Raw genomic sequence first — 20,167 nt, 5'->3', positions numbered from 1 at the left:
ATTTTGCAAAGTCTTCAGGAAGTCATTGCTTGCAAAAAAGACAGTCTTTCCATCCTAGGTAAATCGTCTGTCTTGACTTCTCTTGATTAGTCTAACTTAGTTGCCCCATGGCATGTGGGATCTTCATTCCCTGACCAGGGATCCAACACATGTCCCCTGCATTGGAAGGTGTATTCTTAACCACTGGATCACTAGGAAAGTCCTAGAAATTATTTTTAAAATGGAAGTGGTAAGACTGAGGAAATATGTAAGTTCCCTCTTTATTAAAGGATCAGAACATTAAGTAATAATCAGACAGTTTTTAAAATAAATTTAAATCATCTCTTCCAGGGCTTCCTTTTCCCCAGTTATGAAATGAATGTGATAATAACAAATAGTTCTTTTAATCAGGGCTAAAAATCTTTAAAACTCCCAATTATTCAATGGACTATAAGTCACTTTCACAGAATTGTGCAAGTTTAAGGTAACAGGAACTTGAGGGTCATATAGGAAAGGGTATATTGATAACACTTTCCTTATTTGTTTTAAAAGCTGAAAATATGTGCCCTTCTGAACTGTGGAGGTATCAGATGCATTAATCATGTGTTTATTAGAGCTCTTTGGAAGAACATGATGCCATGAATTTAAGACATTTTTATTAGCAATGGAGTGATTAGTTATAAAACCATTTAATTTAAAATTTAAGCCTGCAATTGGAGAAAATAACAGTTTAAATCAATTATGGAATAGAATGGTTACAGGTAAAACCTCAAGTGTGAGAAGACTGAAAAGTGACTGTTTTGACTCATCATATATTTTAAGATTTAGAGGATGTGTGTGTCTTTGAGGCTTAAGGGTAGTATTCTGACTTGGCAAACTAAAGCAGATGGGCAAAAACTGGAATAAGTTGGAAAATTCTTCTGGATCATGGATTTGTACAAATTAGGAAACTTGGAAGGGCCTGAAGCAGTGGCCATCCCTTTGGATTAAAGCTAGATTCTCTCAAGTTCTCTATGATCCAGCTGAACTCCCTAAAATCCCAATGAGGGTGAAATATCATATTTCACCATTTCTGCTTAGGAATGTCTGTTTTTTTCCAACTCAGCTGGGGTTTTTTCTAATTTATTTATTTTAATTGGAGGCTAATTACTTTACAATATTGTGGTGGTTTTTGCCATACATTCACATGAATCAGCCATGGGTGTACATGTGTTCCCCATCCTGACCCTCCCTCCTACCTCCCTCCCCATCTCATCCCAGCCCTGAGCACCCTGTCTCATGCATCAAACCTGGACTGGCGATCTATTTTACATATGATAATATACATGTTTCAATGCTATTCTCTCAAATCATCCCACCCTTGCCTTCTCCCACAGAGTCCAAAAGTCTGTTCTTTACTTCTGTCTCTTTTGCTGTCCCTCATAGGGTCATCGTTACCATCTTCCTAAATTCTATATATATGTGTGTGTGTGTGTGTGTTAATATACTGTATTGGTGTTTTTCTTTCTGACTTACTTCTCTCTGTATAATAGGCTCCAGTTTCATCCACCTCATTAGAACTGATTCAAATGCATTCTTTTTAATAGCTGAGTAATATTCCATTGTGTATATGTACCACAGCCTTCTTACCCATTTGTCTGCTGATGGGCATCTAGGTTGCTTCCATGTCCTGGCTATTGTAAACAGTTCAGCTGGGGTTTTGAGCCTCTCAGTCTAATTAATAGATAAGTAGGTGGTGGGAAGATTAACCTGGAGGAGAAGATCTTGGCTTCTACTTGCCTCGTTCCCATTGGTCAGTTTGTACCTCCCCATTCGACAAACACATTAACACAGAAGTAGGCAAGTTAGTGTCTGCCATCTCATGCTTTAGTCTTTGTCAAAAACAGATTCTATAGTTCTTTGGGGGCAAAGATGTCTCATTCACTTTTATATAACCCTCTTAACTATCAGCATCCTTGATTGCTTTTTTCCCCTGATGGCTCAGACGCTAAAGTGTCTGCCTTCTATATGGGAGACTTGGGTTTGATCCCTGGCTCAGGAAGATCCCCTGGAGAAGGAAATGGCAACCCACTCCAGTACTCTTGCCTAGGAAATCCCCTGGATGGAGGAGCCTGGTAGGACTCCATGGGGTTGCAAAGAGTCGGACACGACTGAGCAACTTCACTTTTCACTTTCACTATAACTGACATTCAATGTTGTATTATTTTCAGGTGTGCAGTATAGTAGTTCAACATTTGTATGCATAACACACTGATCATCATGATATGTCTAGTAACCATCTGTCACTATACAAAAATGTTGCAGTACTGTTGACTATATTCCCTATGTTGTGCATGCCTATGACTTACAACTGGAAGTTTATACCTCTTAAATCCCCTTCACTTGTATTGCACAGCCCCTGCCCACCTTCCCTTTGGTGAACATCAGTTTATTCTCTGCATCCATATGTATGTTTCTATTTTGTTTTGCTTGTTTGTTTGTTTTGTTTTATAGATTCCATGTATTAGTGAAATCATATGGTGTTTGTCTTTCTCTTTCTGACTTATTTCCTATGTCTTTCTCTTTCTGACTTAGCATAATGCCTTCTTGGTTCACCCAAGTTGTTGCAGATGCCAAGATTTCATTCTTTTCTTATGACTGAGTAATATATTCAATGTGCCTGTATGTGTTTATACTATTCTCTTTTTTCCTTCCGTTCTTCTGTTGATGGACACAGATTGTTTCTGTATCTTGGCTATTTGCTGCAGTGATCATAACGGTGCATGTGTGTGTGTATGTGTGTAGGCTAAGTAACTTCAGTCATGTCTGACTCTTTGCCACCCTGTGGACTATGGCCCACCAGGCCCCTCTGTTCATGGGATTCTTCAGGCAAGATTACTGGAGTGGGTTGCCATGCCCTCCTCCAGAGGGTCTTCCTGACCCAGGGATCAAGCCCACATTTCTTATATCTCCTGCACTGGCAGGCGGGTTGTTTTCCACTAGTACCACCTGGAAAGCCCATAAGGGTGCATATATATTTTCAATTGGTATTTTTGTTTTCTATGGATAAATACCCAGATGTGAAATCACTGGGTCATATGGTAGTTCTGTTTTTAATTTTTTGAGAAAACTCCATGCTGTTTTCTGTAGTGGCTGTCCCCGTTTGCATTTGCACCAACAGTGCATGAGGGTTTCCTTTTCTCCATATCCTCACCAATAATTATTTGTTGGTTATTATCAGAGAGACTTTCTGATAGGTGTGAGATGATATCTCATTGTGGTTTTGATTTTCATTTCCCTGATGATTAGTGATGCTGAGCTCTTTTCATGTGTCTGTTGATCATCTGTATGCCTTCCTTGATTAAAAGTATCTACTCAGGCCCTCTTCCCATTTCTTAATCAGATTTCTTTTTGTTATTGAGTTGTGTGGATTCTTTGTATATTTTGGATATTAGCCTCTTATCAGATACATGATTTGCAATTATCTTTTCCTGTTCTGTAGGCTGCCTTTTGGTTTTATTGATCACTTTCTTTTCCATACAAAAGCTTTTTAGTTTTGATGTATTCCCATTTATTTATTCTTGCATTTGCTTTTAAAATCCACAGGAGTCCTGCAATGTGTGGCCTGAAATCCTTTTCGGCCTATGTGAGTTCAAAGGATGAGATAAAACACTGTCTTTTGGGGAAAAAAAAACAAAAACCTACTCTTTATTAAAAGGGTTAAGTTTTAATAAAATTGAAATTTCTGTTTTAAATTGTTTAGAAATTAGACCTTGTCATTAGGTCTCCAAGTAGGGTGACTTCTAAATACAATGTTTACAATAATATTATTAGTATAGAAACCTGAAACGCGCATCCCAAAGCAAAAATAGTTTGCTTTCGCTGAGCTCATTTGGGCTAAGTCTCCAAGTATTTCCTTAACACTAGTTGCAGAATACTGAGCTTGGAAGGAATTTTTAGAAAAGGATTATAATTATCATCATCAGTAGCTCCCATTCCATGGTTTGCCTCCAGTTGGCAAGCAGTAAAAGAGCATCTTGTTCAATGCCCTCATGAACTTGGAATATTATCTCCATTGTACAGACAAGGAAACCAAGGTCCAGATAATGGATATAATTTGTCTAAGGACACATATCTCACATACATGCAAGCAGAGCTATCTCACTTGAAAACCATTGTTTGGGGAAACTTGACCAGTATTCAAGTAGGTGTAGAATTTTTTGCAAGCAGCTACTTGACTAGCTGCTTGTCTAGGGAACTATCAGACACTAATGGCTCCCTTTCATGTGGTGTGTCTTCTTGCCTGATGCTGGATGCTTAGAAAACTGAAACTAAAGAAAGGATCTTGGTGTTTCTAATTCATTTCTTTTCCTCAGCTCTGCTCCTGCCTCCCATTTTACCCCTCTTATAGGAAAGCATTCCTATGGTTTTGCTTCAGAAGTTTGTGATGACTACTTGGCAAATAGCCCCGCCAAACTATTCTCGTATTTTAGAAAAATGTTTTCTGAGATGCCTCACAAACTGGCACTTATACTAACTTTAACCTGTACCCGTAAGAGAGGAACTTGGTCTGTATTGTCACCACAATGTACTGCACAATCAGAGCCTGATTCACTGTATCACATGAATATTTTGACTGGATGACAGTAGCCATCTGCATTTTCTGAATTTCTTACTGATTTTGGTTTTCGTATTTCATTTTTCAGGTAAAGAAGGGCTATTTTATCCTAAGGAAATTTTGTTAGAGGTTTGGCATGGCTCAAACACTATAGTGTTTCAATTGCTGAACGTATATAAGTCTTTCATTTTGGGTATGTGTGTCTTTATGTTGAATACAGATTCATTTTAACTTGGGAATGTTTATGATACTCTCCAGACTTGACTTCTGTTAGTTTTTCTAAATTAATTAGTAGAGTTCATTATAGGATGATGGGGCCAATCTAGTGACCTCTTTGGGTGCAGTATAGACAGGTGTGTGTGTGTGTGTGTGTGTGAGAGCGAGAGAGAAAGGGAGAGAGAGAGGGGGAGTGGGGAGGAGAAGGATACTAAGCATACTTGGGATTTGGAATTTATAAAAATTATTTGTCTCTTTGTTTTCAGATTCACTTAAATTTCTTTCTTATTATAGGAATAATGTATCATTATTTTAATAAATGTAGATGAGCACCCAAAAGAAAAAAAATGACATCTTAATGTTAGCATTGTTAAGATTGTGGTTTACTTGGTCTCAATTTTGTATGTGTGTTTGTGTATTTGTGTATGCGTGCGTACATTTATACTTATATTTGGTTTGGCAAAATTGAGCCTATGCTATAAATATTCTGGGGATTATATTTTCACATCTATTTATTCATTAAATACCCTCTGTAATTTTTCAGGATTTTATTTCTTTTTGGCTGTGCTGGGTATTTGTTGCTGCGCGGGCGTCCCTCCACAGTGATTGGGGGCACAGGCCTCTCACTGTGGTGGCTCCTCTCATCGCAGAGCACGGGCTCTAGGGCACCCAAGCTTCCGTAGTTGCAGCGCACGGGCTCAGTAGTTGCGGCTCCTGGGCTCCAGAGCACAGGCTCAGTTGTGGTGCTTGGGCTTAGTTGCTCCGTGGCATGTGGAATCCTACCAGATCAGGGATCAAATTCGTGTCTCCTACATTGGTAGGTGGATTCTTTACCACTGAGTCACTAGGGAAGCTCTATAATATTTTTAATGTTTGTAAGATTTAGGTTTTTATTATACTTTTTCCTTATTCTGTATCTGGAATTTTTCTGGTTGCACTGCATGTGGGATCTTAGTTCCCTGACCGAGGGTTGAACCTGCACCCCCTGCCTTGGCAGTGCAGGGTCTTAACCACTGGACCATCAAGGAAACCTCCTTTTTAATTTGTAATCTGGCAGCAACTGCCAGATAGAAAGAGACTTTTTAAGTTTTGAATTACTCATCAGCCCCCTTCCCCACAATCATCAGGAGTGTGTGTTTTCTGTGGCTTGCTGCCCTGCTCTGTGACCCAGCCCCCACCGGAGAACACTGTGGAACTGTTGGCTGCTGCCAGTTCATCTCCCTTTCCTGTTTCTCTTGCAGGAGACAGAGCATGTGGTATCCAGCCAGTCGGAGTGTCAAGGGAGACCAGGAACAGCAGCTCAGAAGAGTACACACAACCCCACCTCCAGGTGCCAGGAAACTGCGCGAGTTCAACCAAGGTGGGCCCTTTGTTGTCAGAGGTTGCACTGGGCCTGGGATTCCTTTCCCAGACATGGTAGCATCTGTGCTTGCTACTCCCACACAAGAGGCAAGGCTTTCTCACTTTCGTTGGCATCACTTGAAGTCAGAGAAGCTCTTTAATGGGGCCTAGAAGGAGAATCATTTCTAAGAGAAATACAAATAACCTACTTTCTCTCCCTTCAGTCTGAAGATAACCAGCCTTAAGGCTCAGAGAAGAGTAGAGACCTTCCTGCCCCGAGAAAGAGAAATGCTGATATCATTTTGCCCTTTTTCATTCCTTGCTAGAGATGATTAGCTTTTCTTCAGTGATCATGGTAATTAGTAATAATAGTGTAGGCATCAAGCCAATTGCTTCTCACATATTCTGTCATTTAGCCCTCATCCCTTCTCAGATGTGACTTAGCAGCAGCAGCAGCCTTCCCCAGAAAGTGGGTACTCTTAGCCGCATTTTATGGAGAAGGACCCCGAGGCTGAGACATTAAGGCACCTGCCTGATACCGTACAAGTGAAAAAGGCTGAACCAGAATTTGAGCCTACAAATGTCTGATTGCAGCATAGCAGGTGTGGCTTCTGTGCTGATCCAAGTGATGTCTCTAAGCCCTGAAGTGGCCCTGGGCTGGCCTCTCTGGTCTCCTAGACCTGCATGAGACAACTTCTGGGTCCAGGGCAAGAACTTGGATGAAGGCTGACTGCAGCAAGGTTGACATGGCATTCAGATGGGAGCCTGGCCTTGCAGCTGTCTATGGAAAGTCTCTTCTGGAAGTAAACAGAAGAAAGAATTCAACCACTAGTTGTGGCAGCTGTCTTTGTAGGATCTTGTGTACAGTGTAATCATAGCTCTCAGGAGAAAGGGAGGGCTGGGCTTCTGTCATGACCTTTCAAAATTTTTTCTAAGGCAGAAGGGTCTCAATGAATCAACAACAGACAAGACTGGCTGTACTATGAAATTGTGCCTTTTTAAAAAATTAATTTTTATTGGACTGCAGTTGATTTACAATGTTGTGTTCTTTTCTGCTCTACCGCAAAGTGGATCAGTATACCTATTTCCATTCTTTTTAGATTCTTTTCTCATGTAGATCATTACAGAGAATTGTGAAGAGTTCCCTGTGCTCTCCAGTAGGTCCTTACTATTTATATATTTTATATGTAGTGAAATTGTGTTTTTATATATTCAGCATACTAAATTTAGAATCATAGAGCCTCAGGTGGTTGATAGAGATCCTAAACTTAAGGTGATCCATTATCTGGTTGGTTTCTTGGATATCTTTTCTCACCTTCTTTGCTGATTGCCATCTCTTGTCTGTTTATTTTTACCTGACCTTGGATCGGGTGAGCCTCAGTCTTGTCATTTCTCTGCTGATCAGAACACTCACCCTCCTATTGGAAACCTCATTGTAGCAAAGCTGTTTTACAGCCAGTTTAGACAGTGACCCTGTCTTATCCCACTAGATAAGACAGAGAGAGAGAGAGGTAGACTAGATAAGAGAGAGGTGACTCCCTCTCTCGGGAATAATAAGGCCAACTCTATTCCTATGCATATTTCAAACCTGTAAAGAAAGGCACAACAAAACCCACAACAGACAAAATGAAAACAACCTACAAAATGCACATTCATATTTGTGTGGAATGCATGGTGCCCTTTGGGGTGACTATTCCACAGAGGCTGATGGGGAAAATGAGGTCCGTAATTCAACTTCTCAAAGATGCTGGATGTTTGATAAAATTAAGACCACTTTATATCCCATCTACAGTGGAAAAGGTAAATGGTATTATTGCTGCTATCAGAGGGCAAGTCAGAAATATAATAGGATTCTGTGATGGGGATTATTTACTTATGACTAGTAAGAATTAAGAGTGTTGAATTAGAGAAGTCCTCATGAGGAAACATACAGGCCAGCACCTCTTATACTTGGGAATGGGGAGTTACAGTTCATTTGGATTCTCAGATCTATGGCACTCTTCTTCAGAAAAAAAGAGATGCACATATACACATAAGTTTGTGTAACATTTTAGGAGGTTCCTAGACCTCTTCTGCATGTCAGAAAAAGGAGCCAGATACAGTGGTCAATGGGCTGCCTTCCTTGTTGAGTCAAGCTAGTCTCCCCAACAGAGTGGGCTTTTCTTGCAGAAACAGATCTCTCTGTCTTCCTCTACACTTCAGCAAATCTCCATGGGACCCCAAATATCTTGTTGTTCTTTTATTCTTTTTCCTTTCTAGCCTTCATGTTCCACTTTGCTTTTCATCTAGCAGCATTCCAGAAATGTCTATGCATCAGCATTGACAATCACAGGATTTGGTGTTAGGTTACAGATCAGGAGCTGTGAAGTCAGTTATGTCTGTCGTATTAGGTTTAGTATTTAGATCGGTATGGTAACTTTAAACTACAGAGTTATTTGTCACAACCATGGTGATGTCACCCAGGATCATTCCAATGGAACTTAAAAAGACATCTCAAAATATTACAGGGATTGTGAAATTTGATGAACTGGTGAAATGAGATCTGAGGCTAAAAACAACTTTGAGTCAGGTAGCTCACTTTCCTGATAACCTTCCTCTTCCGTTTTAAGCCAGCATACAACCTGGTCCAGGCATATCATGCTCAGTAAGATCTTGATAGAGACATGATACTGTAACAAGATACTTCAGGGCTCCGTCTGGCTCAAAGTGAGGGAATAAGCCAGGCTAAATCTCAGCGGGTGTAAAATGCCATCTTCTTGGGGATGGAGGTTGGGGAGGAGCATGTTCTTAGCATAAAGAACATTTCGAGCAAGAGAAGAAAGATCAGTCTGCAGCAAGGAGTTGTCAGGGATTCACATGTGATTTAAGTGAGACTCAGAAGGGTAGTTAGTGTCCAGAGAATGAATCCATCCTTGTAGAGGTGAGATTTTGAAGCTGACTGTGTCTTGGGGTAGTCTTTGATCTTCTCACGTGTGCAAAAGAGAAATAGTTTTACCTTCAGCTCTGAGATCATGTTGTTCAGCTCTTTTTAGTGCAAGGAGCCTTTGTCTGTATCTCTGGACCAGGTCTATGAATGTTTTTCCCAAATTTTGATTGTCTTTCTGTATATTGGTTTTCTGTTGCTACTGTAACAAATGACCACAAACCTGTAGCTTACAACAACACAAATTTATAATCTTATGGTTCTATAAGGACAGATGGCCAACATGGATCCCACTGGGATAAAAGAAACATTGTCAACAGGGTTACATTCCTTATTGGAGACTCTAGGGGAGAACTGATCCATTCCTGGCCTCTTCCAGTTTCCAGAGGCTGCCCACATTGCTTGGCAAGTGGCCCCTTTCCATTTTCAAAGCAAGACACATTGGATCTCTCTGAGCATTCTTCCATGTTTTCTTCTAACTGTGACTTAGTTCAAGCCCCTACTCCTCATCTCACGATAGGCCAGTAAATCAAGAGATGAGTTGTTAGGGCAAGAAATAGCGATTTTGTTCAGAAAGCCAGCAGACTGAGAGGATGGTGGACTTGTATCCCAAGGAACCGTCTTACCCAACTAAGATGCAGGCTTCTTGTCTGAAAGGAATGCAAGCCTGCTGACACGTTTCTTTTATCCCAGTGGGACCCATGCTGGCCATCTGTCCTTATAGAATCATAAGATTATAAGTTTGTGTTGCTGAAAGCCACAGGTTTGTAGTTAGAAGGCACGGTGGAGTGGTTGGTTGGTGCAAACCATTTGGTGCCGGAATTGTTTGTTCTTGCAGCTGTCTATGTAGGTCTGATCATAGAGTTCCTATAAACCTACAACAGGACAAAGGTTATTCTCTTTTTTCTCTGTGTGTGAATGGAAAAGTGTTAAACCTTTAAAGGTCAGAGCCTTGAGAATGGGCTACCATGTTATATTTCAGGCTGTGGGCAACATTCTTTTACAAAAGGTGCAGAGCAAGCATGACTGAACACGGGTGACAGAGCACAAGGTTTAAAGCTAAAAGAATAGGTGTGTTCTCTGTTTTAGATTTGGGCAGGAAAGATGTTCTGATTTTAAGGATTCACATGATTAGATCGGGTCTGCTGAGGTAACTCACTGTAATGACTCCATGTCAAGTTCCTTAACTTAATCACTTCTACAGAATCCCTTTTGCCATGTAAGGTAACAAGGAGAGGAGAACAAGGAACAAACCTACAGACATCTTGGTGGGCAGCTTTATTCTTTGTACTTCTTAGGTTTATTTTTCCAGGGAAAATCTCTAAAGCATTTATGAGAATCTCATATGCTACCCATGACCACCCAAAAGGTTTAGACTCAGTCTTAATCTCTTCCTGCCTCCAAGTTTGCTTGTTCTTCAGAATTCCCTCAACAGAGCCAACTTCAGATATTGACTTAGCCCATTCTATCCTCTTTCTTTGCATCCTTCCTCCTATTTAGCATCTCCCCCCATCTTTCTATTTTATTCCTTAGTAGTATGATGTCCCACATCAGAGATCTCAAATTTGGTGCCCTGAAAATGTATATAATGTGGAGATATAATTGGCTTGTAGACTGTTTTTAAAACATTTGTGTTGTTCAGTTGCTAAATCCTGTCTAATTTTTTGTGACCCCATGGACTGCAGCATGCCAGGCTTTCCTGTCCTTCACTATCTCCTGGAGTTTGCTAAAACTCACATCTATTGAGTTGGTGATGTCATCCAACCATCTCATCTTCTGTTGCCCTCTTCTCCTCCTGCTTTCAATCTTTCCCAGCATCAGGGTCTTTTCCAGTGAGTCAGCTCTTTGCATCAGGTGGCCAAAGTATTGGATCTTCAGCTTCAGCATCAGTCCTTCCAATGAATATTCAGGGTTGATTTCCTTTAGGATGGACTGGTTTGATCTCCTTGCTCTCCAAGGGACACTCAAGAGTCTTCTCCAGCACCACAGTACAAAAGCATCAATTCTTCAGGGTTCAATGTTTAAATATCAGAGGTTTTTATGGATTTTTGACATTCTTTTGAAATATGTAAAAATGGGATAACCCAGGGAATACATTCTTGCAAGGCAATAATTAGTTGGAAGTGAGGAGCAGCTCTTCATTTTCCCGCAATTCCCACTCAGATATCTGTGTATGCTCTTTGCCTGGCTCTTATAGGCCATTTGATTTAAATGCCTACTATAATCCTTTTCTTCCCAGCAACTGCTCATCCTTAGGCCTCTAGCTGCCTGGAGCTAAGCCCTAATAAGGTGATGGCTGATAAATACCTTAATGCTTTCTCCTGAAAGATGATGTGTTTACATTTTAATTTGGAATTTCAGTGCATCTGAGTGGTGGGGCTGCATATTGCCCTACTCTGGCATGTTCCTTAGTATCTGGAGCTTTTTAAAACTCATAGTTACAGAACTTCATTTAGTTAGAGCAAGAATGAAGCTTTAGTAATCATTTAATACAACCCTCTCATTTTCTAGTTTGACACCCAGCAAGGCTGTAATTTGCTTAAGCCCTGGCTTCCCTTGCAATAGAACCAAGACAAGCACCATCAGTCTGTTTAGAGCAGTTAGTTGATGAATATGCATCAGTTTGATTGATTTTTATAGCTGAAGCCAGTGCCAATTCTGTAAATGCTCAGATATGACAAAGGGGAATTTATGGTTGTAGGAGAATACTAATGAAGTTGGGTATTTCTTACCCAGCTAAGTAAATTTACTTTTGAGAGTGATAAACTCACTTGTGTTTAAAATATTGTATTAAAATTTATGATAGCATTAAGCCTTTTAATGTCATTAAAGACCTTGCCTGTATAAACAGGAGCTATTCTATAGCAATGTGTTACTCCTGATTAAGTTGGTGGTTACATTTGTGAATTTGAGTTCATTAGCCTCTTCATCTGGAAGTCCCCAGTTAGAGGGGGCTGCAGATCGGGGTATTAGCAAGGATAATGGCCTTTGATGGCTTTGCCTATTTTTGTAACATTTCAGATAAAAGAAAAAGCTTTGTTGCTTTATGGAAGGAGGAAGTTTTGTTGGCAGCAACTTTTCCTTGGGGGATAAATCCTTTCATCTTTTGTTTTTGAGATAGACAACTTGTGTGTGTTTTAATAGCTACATGTTTCTTGTTCAAATGTTTTTTTGTAGAAGTAGGCAGAGTCTAAATGGGCTCTGCTAAAATGAGAAAGAATGAGTAAGGGAATGAACACCCAGAGTTTTTTAATAGTAAAGAACATAAAATGTGCCTTTTTGGACTCTACTAGAGCAGAGATCTGTGTACTGTCAGCATGCTCTTCTTGTTAGTGTGCTTTTAGGATTTCTTTTTCATTTTTTAAAGGGATATGATAGAGATGAAAACAAATTAGTTGTCTTGACAGAATTTTGAGAGTCTGGTACATAGTTGGGTAATCACGGATTCTAAAAATAGCTTTCTTTGCTTATACTGCATAGAATGGCAGTCATGTAGTGAGGTTCTCCTCAGCCCCCATCCTGCCTCCACCCCATGGGTGCAGAAGAATGCTGGTGGAGTGGAAATTAAGAAATTCAGGGTCTTAAATACCATATGGTGTCACTTACACATGGAATCTAAAATATGACACAAAGGAACTTGTCTGTGAAGCCGAAACTTACTCACATAGAATACAGACTTGTGGTCGCCAAGGGGGAGGTGGAAGGGGGTGGACTGGGAGTGTGGGGTTGTTGCTCATTCACTAAGTCGTGTCCAAGACTTTGCAACCTTGTGGGCTGTAGCACTCCAGGCTTCTCTGTCCTTCACTCTCTCCCAGAGTTTACTCAGGTTTATATCCACTGAGTCAGAGATGTTATCTAACAATCTCATCCTCTGTCACCCCCGTTTGCCTTCAGTCTTTCCCAGCATCAGATTCTTTTCCAGTGAGTCACCTCTTTGCATCAGAAGGCCCAATTACTGGAGCTTCAGCTTCAGCATCAGTCCTTCCAGTGAATATTCAGGGTTGATTTCCTTTAGGATTGACTGGCTTGACCTTGCAGTACAAGGGACTCTCAACAGTCTTCTCCGACACCACAATCTGAAAGCATCAATTCTTGGCTCTCAGCCTTCTTTGTGATCAAACCTTCACATCCATACATGACTACTAGAAGAACCATAGCTTTGACTATATGGACCTTTTTTGGCAAAGTGATGTCTCTGCTTTTTAATATGCTGTCTAGGTTTGTCATAGCTTTCCTTCCACAGTTTTGGGTTAACAGATGTAAACTATTATACTCCAGATTTCCCCAGTAGCTCAGTGGGTAAAGAATCCATATGCAATTCAGAAGACACAAGAGACACAGGTTCAATCCCTGGGCCAGGGAGATCCCCTGGAGGAGGAAATGGCAGCCCACTCCAGTATTTTTGCCTAGAAAATTCCATGGACAGAGGAGTCACAAAGAGTTAGACTAGACTGAGCACATGGCACGCATCCACGAAAGCTTATATATACAGGGTAGATAAACAACAAAGCCCTACTGTAAGCACAGCAGACTGTACTCAGCATCTTACGACATAATGGAAAAGGCTGCAAAAGGAACGTGTATATATATGTATAACTTAATCACTTTGCTGTACAGAAGAAATTAACACAACATTGAAGTCACCTCTACTTCAAGAACATAAACTTAAAAGAAATGCAGGTTCTTACCTCTTGTCAATCAGGTGACCACCCTCTCCCCTAATTCAAGTTTCAGTCAGGTGATTTCTAAAGCCCCGGCTGACTCAAGCCTGAAAATTCTCAACACTCCGAATGTTTAAAGGATTGGACATGGAAAGACATTAGCTTAATAATACAAGCTCTTGCAACCACAGATAAAAATAATTTACCCTCCCTGCTGTAGAACACACACAAAAGAATCCCACACCAGATCCTTAGTGTTGATTGAAAAAGAGGCCACACATTCTGGAAATGAAACTCTCTTTTCCTTCGTTGTTTATTTTTTTTTTTTGAAGTATTCTGCCCTTGATCACTTGATAAAATGTTAGCATGTTGACTGGACAATGATCAGGATAAAGATAAAAGGGAAACTCATTTTTCATTAAAAATAATAATAGTTAAGTGATACATGGTTTTATTGGAAAATACAGTAAGTTCCAAGGAAATAAAAATTTCTTATAATTGTATACCACCCAGATATAACGTCTGTTGCTATTGTAGTATATGTTTTAATGTTCTTGCCTTTGTTTTAGTGTGGGTATGAAAAAGAATGATGTGTGTGTGTGAAAGGGCCTTCCCAGTGCAGTAGACTTTGAATTTGTTAGAGAAGCAGACCCCACAGAATAAACTAGACTCGAAAGTATTCTGACTATCCAATCTTTATACAGAAACTAATGGAGTAATGGGTTAATTATCACAAGGCTGCTGAGTTCATTTATGACTAAGTTGAACAAATTCGATTTTCTATCATGAATACTTTAATGTACGATTTTCTATAAGAAACTTATTTTACAGACTTTAGTCTCTTTATGGTCCTTTGTTTGAAATAATATTTCTAGAAGATTGAGCAAAAAAACTTTGTCCTTAATGTTTCAACAGCTTGGAAAACTTCTTACCCTAACTTGGAATTGATTTAAGAGAGAAATTTCAGTAGTGATTATAGGAGACAGTGTGCGTTTAAACTTAAATCTAATTTAGAACCTTGACTAGCTGTTTAAGTATTCAGTGTTCCTGAGGCCATGGGAATGAAGCTGTTCTTCTTACTCTTCATCTTCACAGTGACGCAGTGGCTGCTCCAGTGCTTCTGTCATTGTATTATCAACAGGATTATTTCTTTTCAGGACTTAGGCTAAATATCACACACACACATCGTATATAATCACACACAGGGCTCCCACCAACCCCCTCTGTTTTTCCCTTATCCTTTATCAATACTATATAAAAACATTTTTCATAGAGTTTATATATATATGAAATTTTTTCATATATATGAAATCTTAGAGACCCATTTTTGTGTAACTTGTTTGTCCCACTTAATTCTGTATTTTTCCATATCATGAAATTTCCAAAATATTAGCTAGTCTATGGATAGATATTCTATGGCTATACCATAGCTGGAAATATCTATTCTATGGATATACCATCATTGATTTAACTAATTCCAAGTTATTTGATATTTTGGTAACTTCTAGTATTTTTATCTGTAGATATTTCTGGAGTAAAAATCACTAAAAAATATTTTTATGTACATCCATTATAGTTTCCTTGGTTTATGCTGCTGCTGCTGCTAAGTCGCTTCAGTCGTGTCTGACTCTGTGCGGCCCCATAGACGGCAGCACGCCAGGCTCCTCCGTCCACAGGATTCTCCAGGCAAGAACGCTGGAGTTGGTTGCCATTTCCTTCTCCTTCTTTGGTTTATACTTAAGGGTAAAAGTTCTCTAGGTTTAGGATTTGAAACGGTTAACCAAACCAAAATTAGAATGTAAAATTTTCAATTATGTGATCATGGAAGAAGATAGGAATATACTAGATAATTGATACCCCTGAGAGAACGAGGTAGAAAGTCACATGGCTGGGTTTCTTTACATGTTTGAATCATAGAACAGTGGTCCTGAGTGAAACACTGGAGGCAGCTTAGTCCAGTCCCCTCTGCACACTTGTGTGTTCCAGACACTTCTGTTTTATCCACCAGCCCTCACTGTGTTCTTGTTTTAAATATGTGTTTTGGCTGTGCTGTGTCTCTGCTGCCGTGCACTCTTCCTCTGGATGCGGTGAGTGGGAGCTGCTCTCTGCTTGTGGCACTTGGGCCTCTGGTTGTGACGGCTCCTCCTGTTGCAGACCTTGGGCTCCAGGGCGTGCGGGCCTCGGCGGTTGCAGCGTGTGGACTCTTCTCAGAGCAGGGATCCAACCGGTGTCCCTTGCGTTGCAAGGTGGATTCTTAACCACTAGGGCACCAGGGAAGCCCCTCTCATCATTTTCTAGTTAAGACTGTGCAAAGGACAAGTGCCCCTGGCCTTAAAATTCCCGGAAGACATTTGGAAGTCCTGCGGGAGTGGAAAAATTCTTTGTTGTGTGGGGCTGCCCGATGCATGTCAGGGCACTGGCTCCAGCTCACAGAATTCAGTGGGCAGCCCAACCTCTGTGCCCACCACAAATAGCTCCCAGTTTCCTACCACTGTCTGCCTAAGAAATGCCAATCTTCATGACTGGTACTTAAAACCATGTTTTACTGGAGCCTTTACTTACATGGGCACATGTTCATGATATAGCTGTACATGGGGAAAAAGCAATTACATGACAGTAATGTCCCTCTGAAAGTTGAGGCAGAAAAATGAAGGCACTAGGCAGGTGCTTGAGGGGGGTCATGAGAGTGAGCAGAGCTGTCTGTAGAATGGAAGCATCTGCTAAGACCACTCTGCCCCTTGGGCTGAGCATTGCCTGCCCGAGAGTGGGTATCTGATCATCCTGTCCTGAGTGAGTGGAAGTGTAAGATGGTGGAGGCAGGGGGCTTTGTGTCCTGCTCATCAGACCCGGGGGTCCTCTCATCGTGATGAATAATCATGCATTATTGGGACCTCTGCACCTTCTGGCATTCCTATCCCGGACTCAGCCTCCTTACCTCTCCCGGGCCCAACACTGTGAGCCTGTTTCACTGCTCGATTTTTCTCCAGGAATCAGTGTGTTTTCTGGCTATTTCTGGGCTCTATTTCAGCCCACTCAGCTGAGGTGCCTGTCCCGCCTTGTATTTGGAGTTTCTCAGAGCACCTCCAGGGACTTAGCCCTTCCTTCTTCTGGACTGTGTCCCCTGGGAGGCCCATCCAGAAACACTGGGTCACTCCTGTACCCCCAAAGCCCCTCACCTGCATCCTGCAGCCACTGGTCTGTTCCCAGGTGGATGCCCTGAACCTCAGGGCGGTGTTTCCAGCTGGGGTTGCCCTGGAGTGCTTGTTAATTTCATATTCCCAGTGCATGCCTTGGGATATCCTGACTCAGTGAGTTTGGGGCCGGGAATCTCTGTTTTTATTAACAGTGACTGATTCTATTCTTCAGAGAAGTACAAGGTGGGAGGTAGGCTTAGGTCCTAGCTCCTAGAGGGCTTGTTCCTGGGGGTCAGTCCCAACACCCATGTCATCTCTGTGGGAGTTCATTGGCCTGGACACGGAGATACATGGGGTGGGGGGAGTCAGTTTACAAATAGCTCTCAACTTACAGTTCTGTTTTTCATCAGCCATCTTGAACATCATTTTGAACTCTGTCCTTTGGTTTCTTTCTCTTTGGAGTTGGCTGTGCAATATTTGATCTCAGTCCTTCAGCGTAGACGTTTGGCAAAAACCAGTAAGAGCTTGTCTTTAATACAGCCTACACCCCACGGGGAAAGCAACTTCTTACTTGCTGGTATTGAAGCTTATTATTGTTTCTAATAATATTACTGGAATTTCTTGGCATCTTGTCCGTGTCTGTATATGGAGTGATTGTTTGTATATAATGAATATTGTGCTCAGAGGGGTGTCCTCTTGGGATACGCCTTTTGTTTTCAGAGAAATTTCAGGAAACAACAGCCATCCAGCCCACAGACAGTCATCCGGGTATACATTAGTGTATCCTGTGTTGTTTTCTGATACAGAGGCTCATCCAAGGCAGTGGAATGTCTTGAGTTCTTAAGATGTGACCCTTGGTGGGCACTGTTTAGTTTTTGGGTTCTAATTCTTTATAAAGGACTCTGAAAAGTGTGTTTGATGCTCTGCTTTTACTTTCTGCCCAGATTTTCTAAATGTGTGTTAGAAAGTCACTTGCTCACCTGTAGCAAGTCTCCTCAGCAAGAAATATGTCTGCTCGTGGGGATAAGAGTCAGCCTCTCCTGCTACAGGTGGAGAAGGGAGGGTGAGTTTTATTGTAATCATTTCACGCACTAAGGAATATACCAGAATTGGCAGCAGCCCATAGTCCTGGAACTAATCCTTTATTAGCAAACCAGTGAGTGCCTGCTATGTACCAAATACCAAGATTAGCTCTAAAGATAAAACATTAAACAAGCCTCATATAATCCCTGTCCCATGGAACGTACCATCCTGAGAAAGAGATAATTAAATAATTAGACAGATACACAGATATGAAATGTGCTACATGACAGATGTGGAAGATCAGAATATAATGAGACCCGTGAAAGGGAGACCTGATTGGTGTGGTACCTGGCACCTGGTGTCTAGAGGTTGCATGAGTTACGAGGAGAAGAAGAGGAGAGGGAAGAATGTCGTGGATACAGGGGCAGCACATGTGATGACCTGAGATGGAGAGGAGCATGGAGGAGAAGATTGGTAACTCCTTCAGGATGTCACAGGGTGTTTGAAATATTTTGATCTATAAGTGTACAGAAAGTTAGCGACAAGGTTGCCATGTGGGCAGTGGTTTGGAGAAGATGGAGGAGAAGTAGTAAGACCAGGAAGGTAGCCCAGAACACAGATGATGGTGACTTGGCCTGAGGTAGTGGCGGGGGGAGGAGAGAGGACTGATGTAAATGTGATTTGGGGTAAGAAACTGAAGGAATTGGTAATGGCTTGGCCATTGAACTTGAGGGAGAGGAGAGGGTCAGGTGACTCTCAGATGTCTTCCACCAGCAATTTGGATAGATGAGGAAGCTTTTTACTGAGATAGGGAACATTTTTGTCTGCTAATTTAATTACAGAAAGTTGATATAAATCTAACATACTATGCTAAAATACTGCTTCTTGACAAATTATCACATTTCGGGTTTGACATTATCCATCAGCCAAGAAAAACATCTTAATGCTTCGTTCACTTAGCTGTTTTAAATTTCAGTCTGCCTCCCAGGAGATAGTCACTTCAGGATGATCCTGCAGGCTGGGTCAGCACAGGCTTTGGGCTCCTAGGAGTGAGGGAACATCAACAGATGATAGAAAAGTTGCACTTCCATGGGCTAGCCACAGTTTTGTAATCACAGAGTCCAGGAAAATGTCCTTTTAATATCAGCACGCAGCTGTTTTATGTTCCTCCATAAAGTGTTGTTTTGAATTGTATCATGGCAGTGGTCATTATGGTGGCAATGGTGGTGTTGGTGGTGGTGATGTTAGTGGTGGTGATGGGGCTGTTGGGGTTGGGGGCAATGGTGATTGGGGGCATCAGTGCTGAGAGCCATAATCAGACTCTGGAGTCCAGGCTGCAGTTCCCCACGACCTAGGCCTGGACTGGAGGGCAGGGTTGTGTTGGAGTTGGCAGGATTGTACACGCTTCAAGCACTACCTTTAAAGGCCTTAAGAAAATGGGAATTTGAGATACCTAGCTCCTGTTCTGGTTCTTCTCTTTTCATTGTTAAATATCTCTAGTGAGAAGCTTCCATTTCTGTTTCCTCATCTGCCATGACCTTTATCTCTTCTGATCCGCTGGCCTTTTTATTTCTTCACTTTCATTTTCATTATCTCTGGATGACTTTGAGATTTGCTGGCAGCATGAGCTTGGGCAGTCCTCCCGCACACCCTGTTCTCCCTGCCTTGCTTTCTTTTTCTCAGTAATATTTAGCATCTGGTGTGTCACAGATCACTGATTTACTTCTTTAGGTTCTTACTGCTTCTGTGAGAATGTCAGTTCCATTGATGCAGAAACTTGCTTTATTCACTGCTTTATTCCCAACACCTGCAGTAGTAATACTTGACATGATTTGGTGTTTAATAGATGTTTGTTTAATGAATGGGAAAAATATTTAATTGCCTTATCTGTGTCCTGTTGGGTCACATAGGTCTAATAATGTTAAACTCTTGTGGTTACCGTGAAGATTAGATGAAATAACATAAGTACAGTGCCTGGCATATACCTGAAATTGTTGGGCTTTTCACTTCTTCTGTATTTTGTTGCAGTGTAGCTGATTTACACTGTTGTGTTTAATATCTGCTGTACAGCATTGTTGTTGTTCAGTCATTCAGCCGTGTCCAGATCTTTGCGAAACCATGGATTGCAGCATACCAGGGTTCCCTGTCCTTCACCAACTCCTGGAGTTCGCCCAGATTTATGTCCATCGAGTCAGTGATGCTATCCAACCATCTCATCCTCTGTCATCTCCTTCTCCTCCTGCCTTCAATCTTTTCCAGCATCAGGGTCTTTTCCAGTGAGTCATTTTTTTGC

The 20,167-nt window shown here is 41.2% G+C and overlaps 1 protein-coding gene across 5 annotated transcripts in view; it reads left to right on the top strand.

Moving 5' to 3' along the window:
- The window catches only part of FAM13C (family with sequence similarity 13 member C), a 137,428-nt gene that overhangs the window by 57,550 nt on the left and 59,711 nt on the right, over positions 1-20,167 (top strand). For all 5 annotated transcript variants that reach the window (XM_020907665.2, XM_020907666.2, XM_020907660.2 and 2 more), the window contains one exon: positions 6,034-6,152. In XM_020907665.2, the coding sequence (XP_020763324.2) occupies positions 6,034-6,152 (119 nt within the window). The remainder of the gene's footprint in view (positions 1-6,033; positions 6,153-20,167) is intronic.

The sequence above is a fragment of the Odocoileus virginianus genome, chromosome 7 (assembly GCF_023699985.2).
Source record: "Odocoileus virginianus isolate 20LAN1187 ecotype Illinois chromosome 7, Ovbor_1.2, whole genome shotgun sequence".
Classification (NCBI taxonomy): domain Eukaryota; kingdom Metazoa; phylum Chordata; class Mammalia; order Artiodactyla; family Cervidae; genus Odocoileus; species Odocoileus virginianus.
Note: the sequence above shows the minus strand (reverse complement) of the source record. Positions and strands in the feature narration are given on the sequence as shown.